This window comes from Lissotriton vulgaris, chromosome 1_1 (genome assembly GCF_964263255.1).
Source record: "Lissotriton vulgaris chromosome 1_1, aLisVul1.2, whole genome shotgun sequence".
Taxonomy (NCBI): Eukaryota; Metazoa; Chordata; class Amphibia; order Caudata; family Salamandridae; genus Lissotriton; species Lissotriton vulgaris.
The window spans coordinates 856,223,121-856,241,421 of NC_141685.1; the positions used below are offsets into that span (position 1 = coordinate 856,223,121).

Here is an 18,301-nt window from a genome sequence, read left to right on the forward strand (position 1 = left end):
TTTTCAGTGCTACTGGTACCATTTTAACAGTGAAAAAGACCAGTCTCTTGCCCAAAAACGTGGAGAGGTTAACCTTGATCAAAATGAATCAGCACTTTATACCATGGGATTATAAAATACGTGAATCACAGTAGGAAGATAAGGACAGCGACTTAGGTGACGGAAGTAGTGTTAGAAGACCTTCTTCTGGTTGAACCACCAGAATTTGAGGACGAGCTATACTTCCCTGACAACTAGGATTTCAACTTGTTACTTTCTTTCTTCCTTATTTACTTTTATTATTTGTGTGTGTCTCTGTCTTTCGAGTTCGAATCACAACAAATCCATCACCACGTCTTCTCTTTTCATTGCCATATTGGAGTTGCAGCTGTGTGCATTGAACTCCACTCCTCCGAGTCCTACTCCATTCTACAGGTTAACCCTGAATCATTTCCCTCAAGCCAGACATTGGATAGAGAATAGTACAAGAAATTTTGCCTCGTCGAGTCCCTCCAAAAGAAGTGGAACATGATGACTATAGCTATCCAACCTTACGACCCGAGAGGGACTGCCCCTTAACTTAAGGTGAGAAGGAACAGGTATTGATGACATGCATTGGATGCTGACTCTGAGTGAGTGCTGTTTGTGTTGTCATTGTGCATGAAGTTGAAGTGTACTAGTATTTAATCTACACACTAAAAATTATTCAAGTCAATGTTTCCCTTCTTGTTGTTTATTAACAAAATTGTACTTCTACTGCAGGCCGATCCATAGCATTTATTAATATGGAATCTGGACTCACTCTGTACACTACAGACTGAGTTGGACAGCACCATGATGATGACCACATAGTATCTTCACAGTCAGTCACTTGGATCCGAGATGACTTATAAAATAACTCAGGGCGTTTCAAATCACGAAGTGGCATAAAAGGTAAACAAGTCAACAACAACCACAGCAGACATACATGTCTGTGTAGTGGTGGAGTCGAGTAGTCACGAGTGTAGTAGTGGTATGACTGACAGTTGTGCATTGGTTTAGTTACTTACTTTGGAACATGCTATGTTGCTGTATATGTGTGCTCTGTGACTGTCTGGCTCAGTGTAAGCTAAAGTCTAAAATCAAAGCTAAGTGGAGGTTGGGTGGGCGCCATGTGCCTGCTCTGTCCTACTCTGTCCTGTTGCTGTTGCAGGTTAATGCTGGAAACATACAACAGAGTAGGCATGATTTAGCCATACCGCCTCTGAAAGTGTTTGCACTCCTCCGTAATTCATGCTTATTTTTTCTCCTTGATTTTTCAATATCCCTTTTGTTTTTCCATATACACTTACAGGCAGGCCTTTACCCTGTGCTAAACAGAGAAAAATAACTCACTCTCAACTACCAATCGGCATCCGCCAGGCAGGCAGTGGCACCCAAGATTGATGGATGCAGCGTCCATGAAAGGGAGGACCAATTGGAATGCTGAGATGTAACTCACCAATTTGACCAGGATAACATACAGAAATTTAGTATCATTCATCATCTTTTAAATAATTTTATTTATCTCTTCTCGCCAATCATTACGACTGTGTGTTTGTTGTTGTTGTTATTATGTTTGCTCTTTGCTTATAATTGATCCCTATAGATATTTTTTATTTTCTTTGTTAGCTTTAAAACAAAGCCCAGTACAACAGAACACAACATTTATGTAATTTGGGTCTCTCTGAGGAGCATGCGGTGCTTAAAAGCTTGACAATTGCATCCGCATGTGGACAGCAGTTCTGGATGTATTGCGGCGGGTGACTGCCAGACCACAGTGTTGTACCACTGGAGGACCTGGCTGGGGCCCGGGGCATTGGAGGAGGCTGCTGCTGCTGCTGCTGCCTCCTCCACCTCCTCTGCCAGAGCCACCAGCCACCGATATTCCATGAGGATGGCCTCAAGCTTCCGGTGCCGGGCCATGGCTGCTAAATCCTTCCTGTCTGGTTTTGCTTTTGGTTGGGTAGGAGTAGCTATGTCAAAAAATAAAAAAGAATATTGTAACCAATACTGTTAGCAAAATAGTAACACAAAATAAATTCTATACACAGTGGCACAGTAGCACTAGCAAGCACAGCATCTAACATTTGTGGTATCTATGGACTAGAGTACACCAATTTTCTTGTAAATTAAGTAACCTTGTTGTAGCCGGCATGCCAGCTCAGTCAGCTTACACCCAAGACAAACATAATCGTGACGCAGACTCACATTATTTCTATTACTACTGTTTGCGGGTGGGGAAGCTGACTACACAATCATCAGGTACTTTGTTTTGATTGATTGTGTAACCATGCAGCCGATAGGCCACCCATGGCAGGCTGACACAGTCAAAAATAAATTAACATGGGTAGTGAGTGGGCCTTGGTAGTCGGAGGGAGGCGCTTGATAACAACATACATACACAATATATATGCTGTGCTTGCAAACTACTGTGAGTCAAGGGAGTATTCTGAAAATACAACTTCTATTCTCCTTGGCTATTCTACTCTGGCACAGTTTATTTTCTTTTACATTCTCTTCAAAGACTCTTCATCCAGTGACAGTCTCCACCTATGCTATGATGAATGCCATCCAGGCATCCATCCTTTCAAAGTAAACATGCCTATTATTCTTCCTAACCTCTCAAAAACCTTAGTTTGTTAAAAAAACAACAAACTTATTTTTCAAAACACCACCTATGCGTCCTTCCTTCCTTGCTTGCCTTTGAGTTTAACCCATGAAACACCCCAGAGGATTCTTGCTATCACACATACAATTTAACCCACCCAGGCAGGCATCTTTTCTTTCACCTTCCATCCATCCTTCAATAACCCATGCATCAGATTCCTATCAGCCACCTATGCATGCATCCCACGAATACTTTTCTGCCAGTTCTATATATTACATCTCGCCCCTCCTTCCTCCTTCCATCCTTATTTCCCTTTTTGTTCAACCCATCCCGCAAGGTCATCTGACTCTCAGTCTTCTCCATAAAACTTTCCCAGCTGGGTTGAAGTCGGATAGAAGAGGCCATTAGTTACTCAACTACTACTCCCACTGCTAATGCTATTGCTCTAATGCTAAGTAAAGGTTGTGTTCTTTAACAGTTGTTCACAACAACTTAGTCTCTCTCAACATACAGTGTAAAGCCTAGCAGCTAGTGTGTAACTGTTGTTAATAAGTAAGGAATATAAGTATAACTTACCACCGTCCACCACTGCTGCTAGCTCACCCACCCCTGTGGCAACTGCTGCATTCACTGCTCCCTCCTGGCTGGCGTTGCCTGCCCCGCCGCTGGCCCCGGCACTGGTGACCGGATCGCCTAGAAAAAACATTACACATTTTTTAGATGTCCTATACACCTCCCCCAATTTATTCTGTTTCACTAGCAAGATTGAAAAAAAAGTTAAAATACACATAAATACCACATACATCACTAGTACAAATCGGGTACATGAGTAGAGTAGACACTAGTAGAAATATGTCCTATCCTATAAAAAATAGTAAAATATCTGGAAGGGCATTTTTTGGAGGAAATTTTCAAAAAGCCTCTCAAGATTAAGAAGACTGGAAGAGGGGAACCCAAAGGACTGGACTCAGTGGCTAGAGCTATTGATAAATCTGAATTTTAAACCCTTTTAAATAAAAATAAAGAGTGGCCAACTGTGCAAGCTTAGCTATAGACAAAAAAAGTAGTAGTACAGAGAGTCAGAGCAAAGGCAGTTAGAGGCAGGGATAACAAGAATTTAGAAACATAGTCTAGATCGAAGAAGATTTGGTAATAAATAGAATTAGGAAATGGAAATAATAATTCAGAAAAAATAAGGTGCAGTAAAGTTAGGGAAATATAATTATTACTATTAACAACTGGATGACTTACTGGGGCCAGTAGCAGAGTCCTCAATAGAGGGGCGGTGCTGGCCATGGGATTGGGAGGCATCTTGTTGTCCAGCTGCTCCCCCCGCCTCTGACCCCAAATTCTTGCCCCTGGGTGGTGATCATGTAAGATATATTAAAGAAGGAGACAAACATTGATGACTGGTATGAAACAAATAAAATATTTTTAAAAACGCTCCCAAAAACATTTTTGGAAATAACAATTGCAATAAAATTGACCTATCTAATCGGATCGACTAGTAGTATGGTGGGATTCATGGACAGTCTAGTTATTATTTATGAACATTAATCCAGTGTTCCATTCTGATTCCAGAATCCTAAGCCTAAGCACCAACTGACCTAGCCCACCTATTCCAGATGGGCCAATTGTTCACTAAGTCTGCATTTCCACTTTATTTTAGTCCTCAAGATGCATTGCTCGAGGACGCATGCTTACATTTTTGCATACACCAAATTGTTGGTTGGTTGCTGCTGATGTTCTGCTAGGCCTATTACTCACCCTCTAACAAACTACAAAAGGTTCTTCTAAGGACTGGAGTAAGCAGCACTCAGCAGCAAGTGATGTGACAGAGGATGCGTCATGCAGACCACTAAAGAATTACCAACTAATACTAAGTAACTAAGTAACTAAACTACCTATCAATCTACCACTATATTAGTGACAGGAGGACAAAAGAAGGACTAGAGTCTTTCTAGCATCACCTAACTTGAATTCTCTAAGGTAAACTCAGCCCAAGCGAGCTCAAAGTTGCAAACAAATAAGATTAGTAGCACCTGTATCTAGAAGAATAACAATCACAGAACATTTTCAAACGTAATTTACCTGCACCTAGGAGGCTCAGCAGGTCGTGCTCCCAGTCCAAGATGTCTGACCACTATTGGGTCAGCTGGTTATGGGTGCACCGGACCCCAGAGCAGCGAATCATTGCCCGGTGCAACCTCGTCCACCGGCGGTGACGCTCCTGGGTAGCGTACCCAGAGCCAGGCCTGTCGCCTGCAGCCAAGGTCAATGGGAGGTGGCGCTGCACAAAAAAAAATAAGGGCGGCCACCTCCGCCTCTCTAAAAAGGGACCAGGCCTGCACTCTTTCTGGGTGCAGTCTGCCACAAGGAAGGCGGCTCTTCTTGGGCAAAGGCGCCTTGTTCTTGGAGCCGGTACCCTTAGCCATGGTTCTGGGGTGGGCGGGGCGGAAAACAAAATGCATCAGTAAAAAATAAAGTCAGGGAAAGAAGAAGGAGAGTAAAAAAGAAAGTAATATAAATCAGTAGAAAAAAGTTTAAAAAACACAGTAAAAGTAGAAATAAAATGCAAAAAATACACTTAGGGAGAGAGAGGGATAGATAATAAATAAAAAAGATCAGAAAAACTGTGTAAAAAACAAAGGACTGAAATGATTGGAGAGGGATTGAAATACAGGCCCTAGAACCATGCAAAGAAATGGAAAACAAGATGGCCACTCCCACTGGCAAACGCGTAGTTAAGTTCACGCAATATTTTCCCCTAACATGCCATCCCTTGCCTAACATCAAAAACATCTTGCGAGAATGCGCAAAGTAGCAACTCTGCATGCTGGTGTAACTCCGTGTAGCGTTGCAGAGTTTTTGGGCCGCTTTGCGCAGCCTAGTGTAGCCTTGCATAGCATGCCTGCGCAAACTTTGCCTAGGGTTAGATGACACTTCACAAAGGATGCCAGACTGCTGTGTATCAAAGATTCAGCAACAGCATAACGGACCCTGTGTCAGCTTGGTAGGAATTATCCTCTAATTTGTAGGGGGCAGTAAGGGTCTTCTGTACTAGAGTGGTCACTCCAGGGTTTTTTCTCGAATCAATATATTTTTAAAAAAATCATGGATGCTTTTTAAACAACCATAAATGTTTTGAAAGCAATCACCAATGTTTTTCCAAACAAATGTGCTCATGCACAGCTGGCTGTTTGTAAATGATGAAAAAAGTGATGACCCTTCTGCAGAATAATTCTGCCATCCCTGGGGACATGTTTATTTACATAAGGTACAGGAATTATGAAAGAATACTAAAAGCGCCTGTTGTCGAAGAGACAGGAGCAAGCTACTAGGTAAAAGGTCACCTGTTTCGAATCATTATTGTCGTGCAGATGGAACAAATGTATGTAATAGGGGCATACATGATAGGACTGGCCTAAATGACAAGACCGTAACATCTTACTCCAGTTTCAGGCATTTCAGCAAAGCACTCCCACTGATAAGGAAAACAACCTCACCTCCATTATGTGGCAAAGGCTAGGACTGGGCGTCCAAAATGGATTCCACAGGTGTCCATTACTCTGATTCACTGGTACATACAATGTATGTACTAGGCAGGCAACACACACAAACACACACAACATAGACTTTCGATATTAGTGCTTGCACTAGTGGTTAAGCACATAGAATCAGAACTGTAAACAAGTAGGTCAGACAAAAAGGTATGGCTGCAACTTATGGATTCACAAAACACGTTATGCCCCAACCACCACTCTATGTAATAAAGACCAAAACTACAAAAATCCAATCAGTAGAACCAGAGATATTCAGTTTTAAGATTTAAATAAAAATAGCACCAAAAAGCACAAAGTGTCAACTGTGGGCATCTGGTTGCGCCGTACCAGGACAATGTCACAGGTTCAGGCTGAGGGCAATTGAGTGTGAACTGGCTACAGGGACCCAGTTAGGCATGCAGAACAAAGTACCTTCATTCCTGGTTTGCAGAGCATTGCGTGATCTGTATCAAATATGATTTCCGCAGTCGGGGTGATGCATTGTTTCCAAAGAGCTGTGAGCATCATCATTGAGGCTGCTTTGATAAGGGATGAGGGGGTCTGCAACTTGGATGTGTCGTGCAGTTGGGGTGATGCAGTAGTTCTGAGGAGCTGCGATGCAGGTCTTTGCGATGGGTCCAATCCATGCAACAGCACAATGCTCAGGTTCTGATCAGGTTTGCACCATACAGCTGAGAAGGTGCCTCAGTCCTGCTGGATCCACACAGGCTGGCAGAGCACCTTAAGGTCACATCCAAGGGTCTAGCAATTGGGTGGCTTGACTTAGCAGGGTAGACTCACATATAACACTTGCAGATACAAGGTGTTTAGAAGGCTGTTATGTCCCTGAGGCTTCAGATTAGGAGGCCAGCCAAGTAGCCTTTGGAGTCACGCTGGGTTTTGGTTTCCAGAGATTCAGGTTCAGTCCATCTCACCCAGGTAGGGAGGCAGCAGGCCAGCACAGGAGGGCAGCAGTTCCTTTAGAGCAGCAATCCAACAGAACAGCATCCTTGTAGCAGCACAGCAGTCCCTCTTCCTTGCAGATTATCCATAGGTCCGAAAGTGTACTTAAGTGGTGGTGGTTGCGGTCCAGTATTTATACTCATTTGTGCCTATGAAGAGGGGTAGAAGCTTCTAGAGGTTCTCCTTTGAAGTCCCCAGGCACCCAGCCTTACCTGTCCTGTCTCCAGACTAAGGTATGCAGCCCTCTTTGTGGAGGCAGGACACAACCTATTCATGTGTAAGTGGGACTGTGCTCAGCTTCTTCCACCCATCCTGCCAGTGATGCCCATCCTAGCACAACTAAGATCCATATTGTGTGTGGCTGTTTAGGAGGAATACACAAAGCCCAACTCTTAGGTACACCAAATCATGTGACCATAGATAGGCTACAGGCACTAAGGGCCATATGTTTCATACCAAATCGTGATCGCAATTTGGCTCAGTCGTATGTTTGAAAGCAAAACTGCCTCGCAAATTAAGGAATCACAAAATTTGCGATTCCTTATTTTGTAATTGCATTTAAGGAATCGTAAATTGCTATTCCTTAAATGCAATGTAAGAAGCACAGAAAAAGTGCAATTTGGCCATGAGGAATCACAAATTACCACTACCTTGAAATTGGTGGTAATTTGCGATTTCTTTGAAAAATTCACTTTTTTTGCATTTTTCAAAGTGCCATGTGGTGCACATACATGCCCTTGGGGCATGTATGTGTGACACATGTGCACACATGTACATTTCAGGGTGCAACAGGGTATCCTTTTGACACCTTGGCACCCTTGAAATTGCATTCTCAATTTGTGATTCTCTAATTGAGAATCGCAAATTGAGAATGTCTTCCTATTTATTTCTATGGGCCTCTAGGCCCATAGGAATGAATGGGGAGGTATTCCTTAATTGCAAATTGCAATTTGCAAATATGGAATATATAGGATTCGCTAAATGATTTGCAAATCCTAAATACATAGCGTTTTGCGATTCTCAAATAGCGATTCACTAAAAATCGCTATTTGAGAATCGCAAAACCAAAGTTTCATACATATGGCCCTAAATGGGTAAGGCTGGAAAATGCCAACTTCCTAAATGCCACTACACGAAAAATTCCAATACTGATCGACTCTTTGTAAACATCAAAAAAATTCTGAACACTCTATTTAATAATAGTGATCACATGAATATTCTTTTCCACTTTTTTCTTATCAGTCATAAAAAATCATCATATACAGAAGCATATTACAACAGCATCTATCAAAAACAGTTCACATAAACCCAACCAACAAACATATACAATTTTTACAACAGTAAATCCGAACTAAATCATAAAAAGCTATAAACATACAAATGACAGTACACAAACATTCACAGTTCTGAAATGTTCTTGCCCAAACAGGAAGACACATAATTCAACAACAATTTCAATTACTTGTCTATTCCTACATTAATGGACTACACAACCTAGAACTTTCTCAGATTTATTATTGTTTCTCTGATTGGAGTGCCTTATTTATTCGCATGTAGATTGCAATGTAGTCTTTCTAAATGTGGCATTTTCAGATTTGTAATTTAAAATCTGACTGCACCCTAAGTTAGGATTTTAAATTGTTATTCCAGAGACACTAAACATGAATCAAGTTTAATGTTATCCTACGGCAGAGATGAGCCTTGCAGTAGTGAAAATGAATTTAAGAGTTTTTCACTACCAGGACACGTAAACCTTAAAGGTACATGTCCTACTTTTAAATATATTGCACCCTGCCCTCCGGGCTATCGATGGCCTAAGCTGGAGTGACTTATATGCATTAAAAAGGTAGGTTGGGGCTACTGCACACACACAGGCTGCAATGGCAGGCCTGAGACATTTCTAAAGGGCTACTTAAGTGGCTCAACCATGCTGCAGACCCACTTATAGCATTTCATTTACAGGCCCTGGGTAACTGAAGAGCCACTTTACTAGGGGCATACATGTACATTAAATAAGCCAATTGTGAATATGCCACTGTTACCATGTTTTAAGGAGTGAGCATGTACACTTTAGTGTTGGTTAGCAGTGGTAAAGTGTGCAGAGTCCTAAGCCCAGCAAAAACGAGATCAGAAATATGGATGAGGAAGGCAAAAAGTCTGGGGATGACCCTGTAGAAAGGGCCTGCTGCATCACATCCCTTCACCAGCGTAATGCCTGAGGAGTCTAATTAATACCTTGATGGACTCCCCTTCTTAGGTGATAGAACTTGGATAATAGCCTTCTACTGCAGTGGCCCATTCTCCTCTCTTCTCTTCTGAATTCAGCTGTCTTCCTCTGTCTCCACTCTCCTGAGCCACTGAAGTGACCGATGAGGTACCCTGATCCTCACCCCTGGACCATATCTGTTCAGCACCTAACCTAAACTTGCTAACAGATGCATCCCAGATGTTAAACAGTACCATCATGGCCAACAAAGTAATGTGGCCCATTCCACTCCTTGAATCAGACTTCTATCCCAAACCCAAGGAAAATTCTGCCTATAAGGACAGCAACCAACAGAGGCCACTGACAGCTGTCAGGAGCCAGACCCTGTGCCATGCACTGTCAGGTGGAGGTACTAAGAGGGGATATTGGGTATGCCTCTCTTCTAGCCTTGGGGTTGGCAACAAATTATTTATGGCCTCCTGGGGGTCATCTAACCCCTGAGGTTTTTTCTCAGTGTGCCGCAATAGCTCAGGTGTTTTTCATCCTACTTCCACTCTACCTCCCAACAGTACAGGGGTGGTATCCTGACACTGGACAATGAACCACTGTGACCCCTGACCCTGCTTCAGGGCCGGACGCTCCACATACCGCGCGGCTCCCCGTGAGTGTACCCAAGCTCTCCCCGCTACTGCCGCGAGTTCGCCGCTGCCCCGCAGCTGAGGAATCTGGCACTGGTAGTCTGTGCCTGTTTCCTGCCCGTGAATCGCCGCTGCTCCTGCAGCTGAGGATTCTGGGCTTGCTTTTTGTTTTTTGTGCCTGTATTTGCCGCCCATGAATTGTTGTTTTTGTTTCACCCCCTCGCCTCCGTTTCCCGCTCTTTTCTCCCCCAACTCCCCGCTCCCCGCCGCTGCTCCCCTGCGGCCCGCCCCTTTCTCCTCTGTGCCCCCTTCCCATTTGCCGCCCAGCTCCCGCCTCCCAGCTGCTCCTCCCTCCCACTTCGCCATTTATGGCGGAGTCCACGCGTACGCGCAGCAATCACGCGCAGTGGGCTCACCAATTGCGCGCCAAAGGCGCGCCAAAGGCAAGCCCGCCTATGCCCATCCTCGCCTGGAGCGCGCCCAGCGCCACGACCCCTGGCCCTTGACCATGCCAGCCCACCCGACGGACTTACGATGCCGCCACCCTCCACGCACTCAATGCCAGCCGGAACCTCGCCTGCCACCGAGCCACCCCGAAACGCACTCACGGACCCTTCACCTGCCAAGCATGCAAATTCACCTGCCTCCGAACCTGCACCGCACCCGCCAAGCCAAGCGCCAGCAACGATCACCTCAAGTGCAACCTGCTCAACACCCGCTCCGTCCACAGGCACGCCGTCGAACTCTGGAACCTCCTCGACACAACATCACCAGACGTCGCCTTCCTCACAGAAACCTGGATGAACGCCTCCTCAGCCCCCGACATCGCCATAGCCATCCCGGATGGCTACAAGATCACCCGGAAGGACTGTGTCAACCAAACCGGAGGAGGTATCGCCATTGTCCACAGAAACACCATCCGCATCACGACCAACTCCGACGACACCCTCACCGCCGCCGAGCACCTTCACTTCCAGATACACACCGACCCCAAGACCACCCTCAGAGGCGCTCTCATCTACAGACCCCCGGGACCATGCACACAATTCAGCGAAGTCATCGCAGACTTCGTCAGCCCGCACGCCCTCACCTCCTCAGACTACATCCTCCTGAGGACCTCAACTTCCACCTGGAGAACAACAATGACAGCAATACCGCCTCCCTGCTGGAAAACCTCGCCAACCTCGGACTCAAGCAACTGGTGAACATCCCCACCCACTACGCCGGCCACACGCTTGACCCCATCTTCTCCTCCAGCAAGCATATCTCCTTCAGCCACTCCACCGGACTACACTGGAAAGATCACAGCTGCGTCCACTTCAACTTCAGGAGAACCACGACCCACCACCACCCGCAACAGGTTCCCTGCAGAAGCTGGAGCAAGATCACCGCCGACCAACTCACCACCTCCCTCAGCCAGAACCCTCCCACCAACACAACGGACCCCAACGAAGCAGCCCGCAACCTCAGCTCACCAACTGCGCCAATGACCTTGCACCACTGTAGAACCCTCACAGCAGACCCGGCAGCAAGAAAACCTTGTGGTTCACCAACTAGCTCAAAAACTCCAAGAAAACCTGCCGCACCCTCGAGAAAGCCTGGCGCCGCGACCAGACAACAGAAAACATGACAGCCCTCAAGAACGCCACCCGCAAACACCACCAGCTGTTCCGCACCACCAAAAGGACAATATTCAAAGAACGACTGGACAACAACACCCACAACAGCAAGGAACTCTTCAGCATTGTTAAAGAGCTCTCCAACCCCAGCGCAGAACATCACACCCTCGCAAGACCTCTACGACTCACTTGCCTCGTTCTTTCACCGCAAGATCGCCGACATACACAACAGCTTCGGCGAACAGACCACGCACCCAACCACGGAACCAGCGCCCCCCACAACCACCCTCTGCACCTGGACCTCGGTCAGCACCGAAGACACCACCCGCATGATGAACACCATCCACTCCGGCTCCCGAACAGACCCCTGTCCACACCACATCTTCAACAAAGCCAACTCCATCATCGCACCCCAGCTCCTTCGCATCCGCCACCTTCCCGGAGAGCAGGAAACATGCAGAGCTCAGCGCCCTCCTGAAGAAATCCACCGCGGACCCTGCGGACCTCAAGATCTTCCGCCCCATCTCGCTACTCCCTTTTCCTGCCAAAGTCATCGAGAAGACCGTCAACAAACAACTCTTTGCCTTCCTCGAGACCAATGGATCCCTCAACCCCTCGCAGTCCGGCTTCCGAGCAAACCACAGCACAGAGACCGCCCTCATCGCAGCTACCGACGACATCAGGTCCCTGCTTGACAATGGGGAAACAGCTGCCCTCATCCTCCTGGACCTCTCGGCAGCCTTCGACACCATATGCCACCGCACCCTGATACGGCGCTTCAGCAACACCGGAATCCAAGGAAGGGCCTTGGAATGGATCATCTCGTTCCTCGCCGGAAGAACCCAGAGAGTCCGCCTCCTCCCCTTCCGATCCGCTGCCACCAAAGTCATCTGCGGCGTTCCTCAAGGATCCTCCCTCACCCCCACCTTCTTCAACGTCTACATGAGCCCTCTGGCAGCCATCGCACGCCAACACAACCTTAACATCATCTTCTACGCTGACGATACCCAGCTGATCCTCTCCCTCACCAACGACCCCGCCACTGCAGCAGAGCCAGCCTCCAGGAAAGAATGAAAGGGGTTGCGGAATGGATGAAGCTCAGCTGTCTGAAACTGAACTCAGACAAGACGTAAGTCCTCATCCTGGGACCATCCCCCTGTGCCTGGGACGACTGCTGGTGGCCCTCTGCGCTGGGCACCGCCCCCAAACCCACGGACCATGCATGCAACCTGGGCTTCATCCTGGACTCATCCCTCACAATGACCAAACAAGTCAACGCCGTCTCGTCATCCTGTTTCAGCACCCTGCGCATGCTCCGAAAGATCTTCCAGTGGATCCCCACCGATAACAGGAAGACGGTCACCCAGGCCCTCGTCACCAGTGGACTGGACTACGGGAACACCCTCTACGCTGGAACCACAGCCAAACTCCCGAAAAGACTCCAGCGCATACAAAACGCTTCTGCTCCACTCATCCTGGACATTCCTCGTCACAGCCACATCTCTGCCCATCTGAAAGACCTGCACTGGCTCCCTGTCAGCAAGAGGATCGCGTTCAGACTTCTCACTCACGCACACAAGGCTCTCCACGACATGGGCCCCAAATACCTCAACAGCCGCCTCACACTCTACACACCTACCCGCCAGCTCCAAACCGCCAGCCTCGCTCTCGCCGCCGTCCCACGAATTTGCAAAGCCACCGCCGGAGGAAGATCCTTCTCCTACCTGGCGGCCAAGACATGGAACTCCCTCCCCACCCCCCTACGGCTGACCCAGGACCATCTCTCCTTCAGGAAACAACTCAAGACCTGGCTGTTCGAGCAGTAGCGACTCCCCCCCCTCCCAGTGCCTTGAAACCCTAGCGGGTGAGTAGCGCGCTCTACAAATGTACTTGATTGATTGATTGATTGTACCCTGGGGATGAACAGGGGTGAGTGCTCCCTCATCATGCCCCTTCATCTGGGCTCCAGTACCCTCCGCTTGGAAGCTACGTCCCCTCTAGGGCGCGCGCGCACGCACCAGCCCTGACGTCATGCGCGCACCTGCCCTGATGTCACCAGGCACCGCCTCGCGTGGAGCGCGCACACAGGACATCCCGCGCGAAAGGCGAGCGGCGCAAACATCAGGCACTTTTTAAATGCGGTGGTGGCGGAGTGCAGGTAAGGAGGCGGGGTGGCTGGGGGGGCTTGTGGTTTTGTGTGAGCACGTGGCAGACTGTGGCCTTTTGTTTAAGTATTGCTGTTAATGAGAGCCCCTTCACGGGCTCCGATTAACAGCAATACTTACACAAAAGGCCACAGTCTGCCCCGCGTTTACTAACAAAAACGTAGTCAGTTTCCAAACACAGCGCGTACTTTAGCACACGCTGGGTTTGGAAACTGACTACGCTTTTGTTAGTAAACGCGGGCAAGACTGTGGCCTTTTGTTTAAGTATTTCTCCCCCCTGCTCCCTCACCACCTACACCACTCACACGATGCACGATGGGCCTAAAGAAAGCCCACTCACCTATTTACCACTTGTTTCAACGTGGTGGTAGATAGGTGTAGATTGTGGTTTATGTGTTGTTCCCAGTTCCAGTGGAAATAACTGGTAATTATTAGAATTAGATTTAGGTCCAACAATACCAGTCAAAATCACAGATTCCAGACCCACAGTGTCACTGCATATAAATCTGAGGGAACTCATAAAGAGGCACTGAGAAGCTAACTAAGTGGTTTGCAGTAATGAAACATGTTTACTGTCCATTGCGTGTCCTGTCATAGCCACATCCAAGCATAGAAAATGTTGGGCTGAAACCAGAGGCACAGGAGAAGCTCATTTGATCATGGATCTCAGACTGCTCAATTCTTGACTCATCCCAAATAAAAAGCAAACCGTTCAGACATGATTTTATGTACAATAATCCAAGAATATGATTTTAACAGGAAGTAGTAGAAGCAATGTCAAACGCTTTATGCCCCCTGCCTAATTATGATGACATCTCATGAAATTACATTGTGGGACCTTTTCTTCCAATCTCATTACAAGGCATATATTCCTATAATCTTGTAGCCTAATAATATAATGGGATGAGACATCATTAAATGTAAATACTGCTATTATAATCGTACAGTTAACAAATGAATACCACTTTTTGTTATAAAGCAGATAAACGTTAGCTTAAGTTGCCAAACATATGATACGATGCTCCCATAATTCTCTGGGGGTGCAGCCTTGATATGGTAGGAGCATAGCAACCATACAAGGCTAGATCTAAAAATCACATAACATACGTAAGCATATAACACCAAACAAAACCTTAAACCCTCAAGTACACCAGTGTATGACAAATAGTCGATTTCAGCCTCACAAGCGTAAACACAGCCCCAATGCCCGGTCTCGGTTTTACAGGCGTGGGCAAAACAATGATATGCCTCCACACAACCACCACATATGTACATCTGCATATTCATTAGTTTACATACACCATCAAATGATCTACAGTTGTTTGCAATAATTGCTTCTTATATCTCTTTAAGGTCTCTAATACCCAGATATATAGCTACCTATGCCCTGATACAGTCCTGTGCACAGGTGTAGCCTCCTATGCACAGGAATCGCCTCAAATGCCTAAGCACAATCACAGGAGCCTAAATCGGCCAGGTTTTACCTTCTAATGAACAAAATATCCTATGGACCCTGAGCAGTAGGGCCTGTGGAAGTCTGTGAGAGTGCCAGGCAGAGAAGAAATTAGTGTAGCTCTTCCAAAGCATTTATAACCTTTCCCCAAAAAACTCCGGTACAGGTATAGCACTGCTGAGGTTGAGAGCTTTTGCAGTGTGTTCCACTGTGGAATGGTAGTAGGACCTGCAGGGCCAGGGCCAGGGGAAGAGGACCTCTCAATAGTAGATCTGCTTTAATTTTGAAGCGACTTCAGCACAGGTACAACAGAAGAAGCTGAAGCTCTTGAGTCCTGTCCCACAACCCCCTCCTATTTGAAGCTGATGAGCTGAGGGTCACGAGAATAAGAATTCAGAAAGTAAACATTGGTCTAGGAGAGTCCTGTTTGATTTCTGTCCTTGCCACTACCCTTTCGATCTGAGAACCTGAAGTCACAGTTGTAATAAAAGGGTTACCATCAGTTGAATCATAGTTACTGGTTCTATTCTCTGGTGGCCCAAATGGTATCCCTGCAACAATCTTCTACCAGAGGGAGCCTTAAAACCAATTGATTAGCTGTTCGATGTGATGCTCTTCAACATTAGAAACTTACCACCCTTGGACTTGAAGGCGGAGCAGAGAAACTCAGCCTCTTCTGTCACTCTCTCCGCCAGGGACTTCTTTCCCAAACCAAAATCTCTCAGAGTAGAGAGCGAGAACCTCCTTATATCCTTCCATGTCTGGCCATATCTTGCAAACACCACTCCTGTTGAAACAAAACACAATAGTCAATGTACAAACAGTCAGTCCTTTCAGGGTACATTAGAGTGCTGCGCTGTCCCCTGTATGATAATGACATAAAATAACATCTAGGAGAATCTAGGAAAATAATGCATGGAAACATAAATATGTAAATCATACATATTTGATAAACTGTATGCTAGTGTCATCATGGGCATTAGTGCTGGTTGGATGAAGCCAGTCGCAGGTAATTGGTTACAAGAGAGATAGTCAAAGGTTTAAAAGGACTGAAAAAGGGCAGATGTACTGTATGTTCATTAGATTACAAGCAAACAGTTTCTAGAAATTACTATTTTGTAGTTCAGTTCAAATCTCTTTATTTCTGCCACCTGGGCCGTAAAAGTACAATTCACCACACTGACGACATATGTCTAAAACTGTATAAATTCATCCAATAGTACCTAAAAACCTATAAAAAATGTAAATATATATAATTATACACATGTACTAATAAAAATGAAACATATCATTAAAATGAAATGTTAAAAGGATTACCCCAATACGGTCCTGATGGGACACGCAGAAATATAAGTCATCAAGGGAGAGTGCGAAATAGGGGCCGGATGTATCAAGATATCGTTTTGCGATTTCTAAATAGCAAATTTTTGCGATTTGCTATTTAGAAAACGCAAAACGGTATGTATGTACAAAATCGCTATTTTTTTGCGATTACTCATCATTCTTTATTTGCGAATTTGCAATTTGCGAAATCGCAAATAAAGAATGATTTCCAATGCATTCCTATGGACCAAGAGGCCCATAGTAATGATGGTGCAATAATTCTCAAATTGCGAATTCGCAATCTGCTAATCGCAATTTGAGAATTATTACAAGGGTGCAGGGGTGTCTCCTGCTGCACCCCTCAAATCTACATGTGTGTGCATGTGGCACACTATGTGTGTCACATACCACCCTCACGGATGCCAAATAGGGCATTATTATGAGAAATCGCAAATTACGACCAACTACAAGTTGGTGGTAAATTGCGATTCCTTAACACAAATTCGCACTTCAAAAATGTGTCATACATATCATTTAAGGAATCGCTAAATTTCCGATTCCTTAAATGCTATGGCAAAATAAGGAATCGCAAATGATTGCGATTCCTTAAATTGCGATTGTATGATACATTGGAAATAATGCAAAAAGGCCGTTTGCAAATTTTGGCCTTTGCGATTCAAAAACGGCTTCATACATATGGCCCTAGGTCTTTTTTTGTAGCACCCACATTTGAGCCCAAACAATTAGTAATAGAGATAAACATTGACATGGAAAAGTCTGATCTAAAGATAAGGAGGGCGTCTATAGTTCCAGCCTGGGCAAGCAAACATAAGTTCTACACTTTCCTTTTGGTGATCACATAAGTGCTAACTTCCTTCGCCCTTCCAGCCTGATGTAAATGACTTGAGGGGTAGAGTGCCTAAAGGAAACTGAAAATAAAGTTTTCGGTGCAGTGGAACCGTCACTACATCCCAGAATAATACCCTCCACAGCATGACTTAATGTCCATGTAATCGCTTGTTAGCTTAGCAGCAGCTGACCTCGAAACATCCTCAGCCTCTTCAAATGACTGATTTTTCATCTGTCTGAGATGGAAAGACAGATGTATTTGGTTGGTTCCACAAATCATGGGGTCCTAACAAATGCAGGGCTGACTTCATGTTTGAGAGCCATGGAATTGAATTAAATTGGTCAGCCTTCATAGCCTCTAGTACAATAAGGGCCATAGGCAAATTTTATGTGTGGCCCTAGTAACTCCTAGATCAAAGGACGGTGGGTATAATGGAGTGCTGATTGGGAGGGAAATCAGGTTCCTAATGAACTTGTTCTCAGATTTTACGATGTCATTGTGTTTGGAGAACCCCCACAGCTCAGCCTCGTACAAGACTGACCCAAAACCTTAGCTTCATAGCTTTTAAGTGCAGGAAAAATAAGTTTAGAGTTGGATGTCGAAAACTGTTTAATTGTTAAAGTATTACACCAGAGATCTGTTTTAACATGGTGGTGTCCTTACTAATGTGTGGCTGTCAAGACATACACTCTGCAATGGTAATACACAGATAAACAATGGAGTCAGCTTGTTCTAAGGGGGGGTTCCTCCCATGAATAGTTTGCTTTTGAAAGATTTAATGGACATCACCTTAGTCTTTGAGGTGTTAATTTCCAGGCCCGAGCCACCCAAAATTTGTTAAAACGCTCCAAATGTTTCTGGAGGCCTGACGGGGTCTTGGAAATCAAAAAGGTGTCGTCAGAAAATAGGAGGATTGGCGTTTTAAAGCCTGCCG

General features: G+C 45.7%; 1 protein-coding gene across 2 annotated transcripts in view; it reads right to left on the bottom strand.

Moving 5' to 3' along the window:
* The window catches only part of LOC147748025 (cytochrome P450 2D15-like), a 777,398-nt gene that overhangs the window by 558,605 nt on the left and 200,492 nt on the right, over window positions 1–18,301 (bottom strand). For both annotated transcript variants that reach the window (XM_086957982.1, XM_086957972.1), the window contains exon 3: window positions 15,829–15,981. In XM_086957982.1, the coding sequence (XP_086814108.1) occupies window positions 15,829–15,981 (153 nt within the window). The remainder of the gene's footprint in view (window positions 1–15,828; window positions 15,982–18,301) is intronic.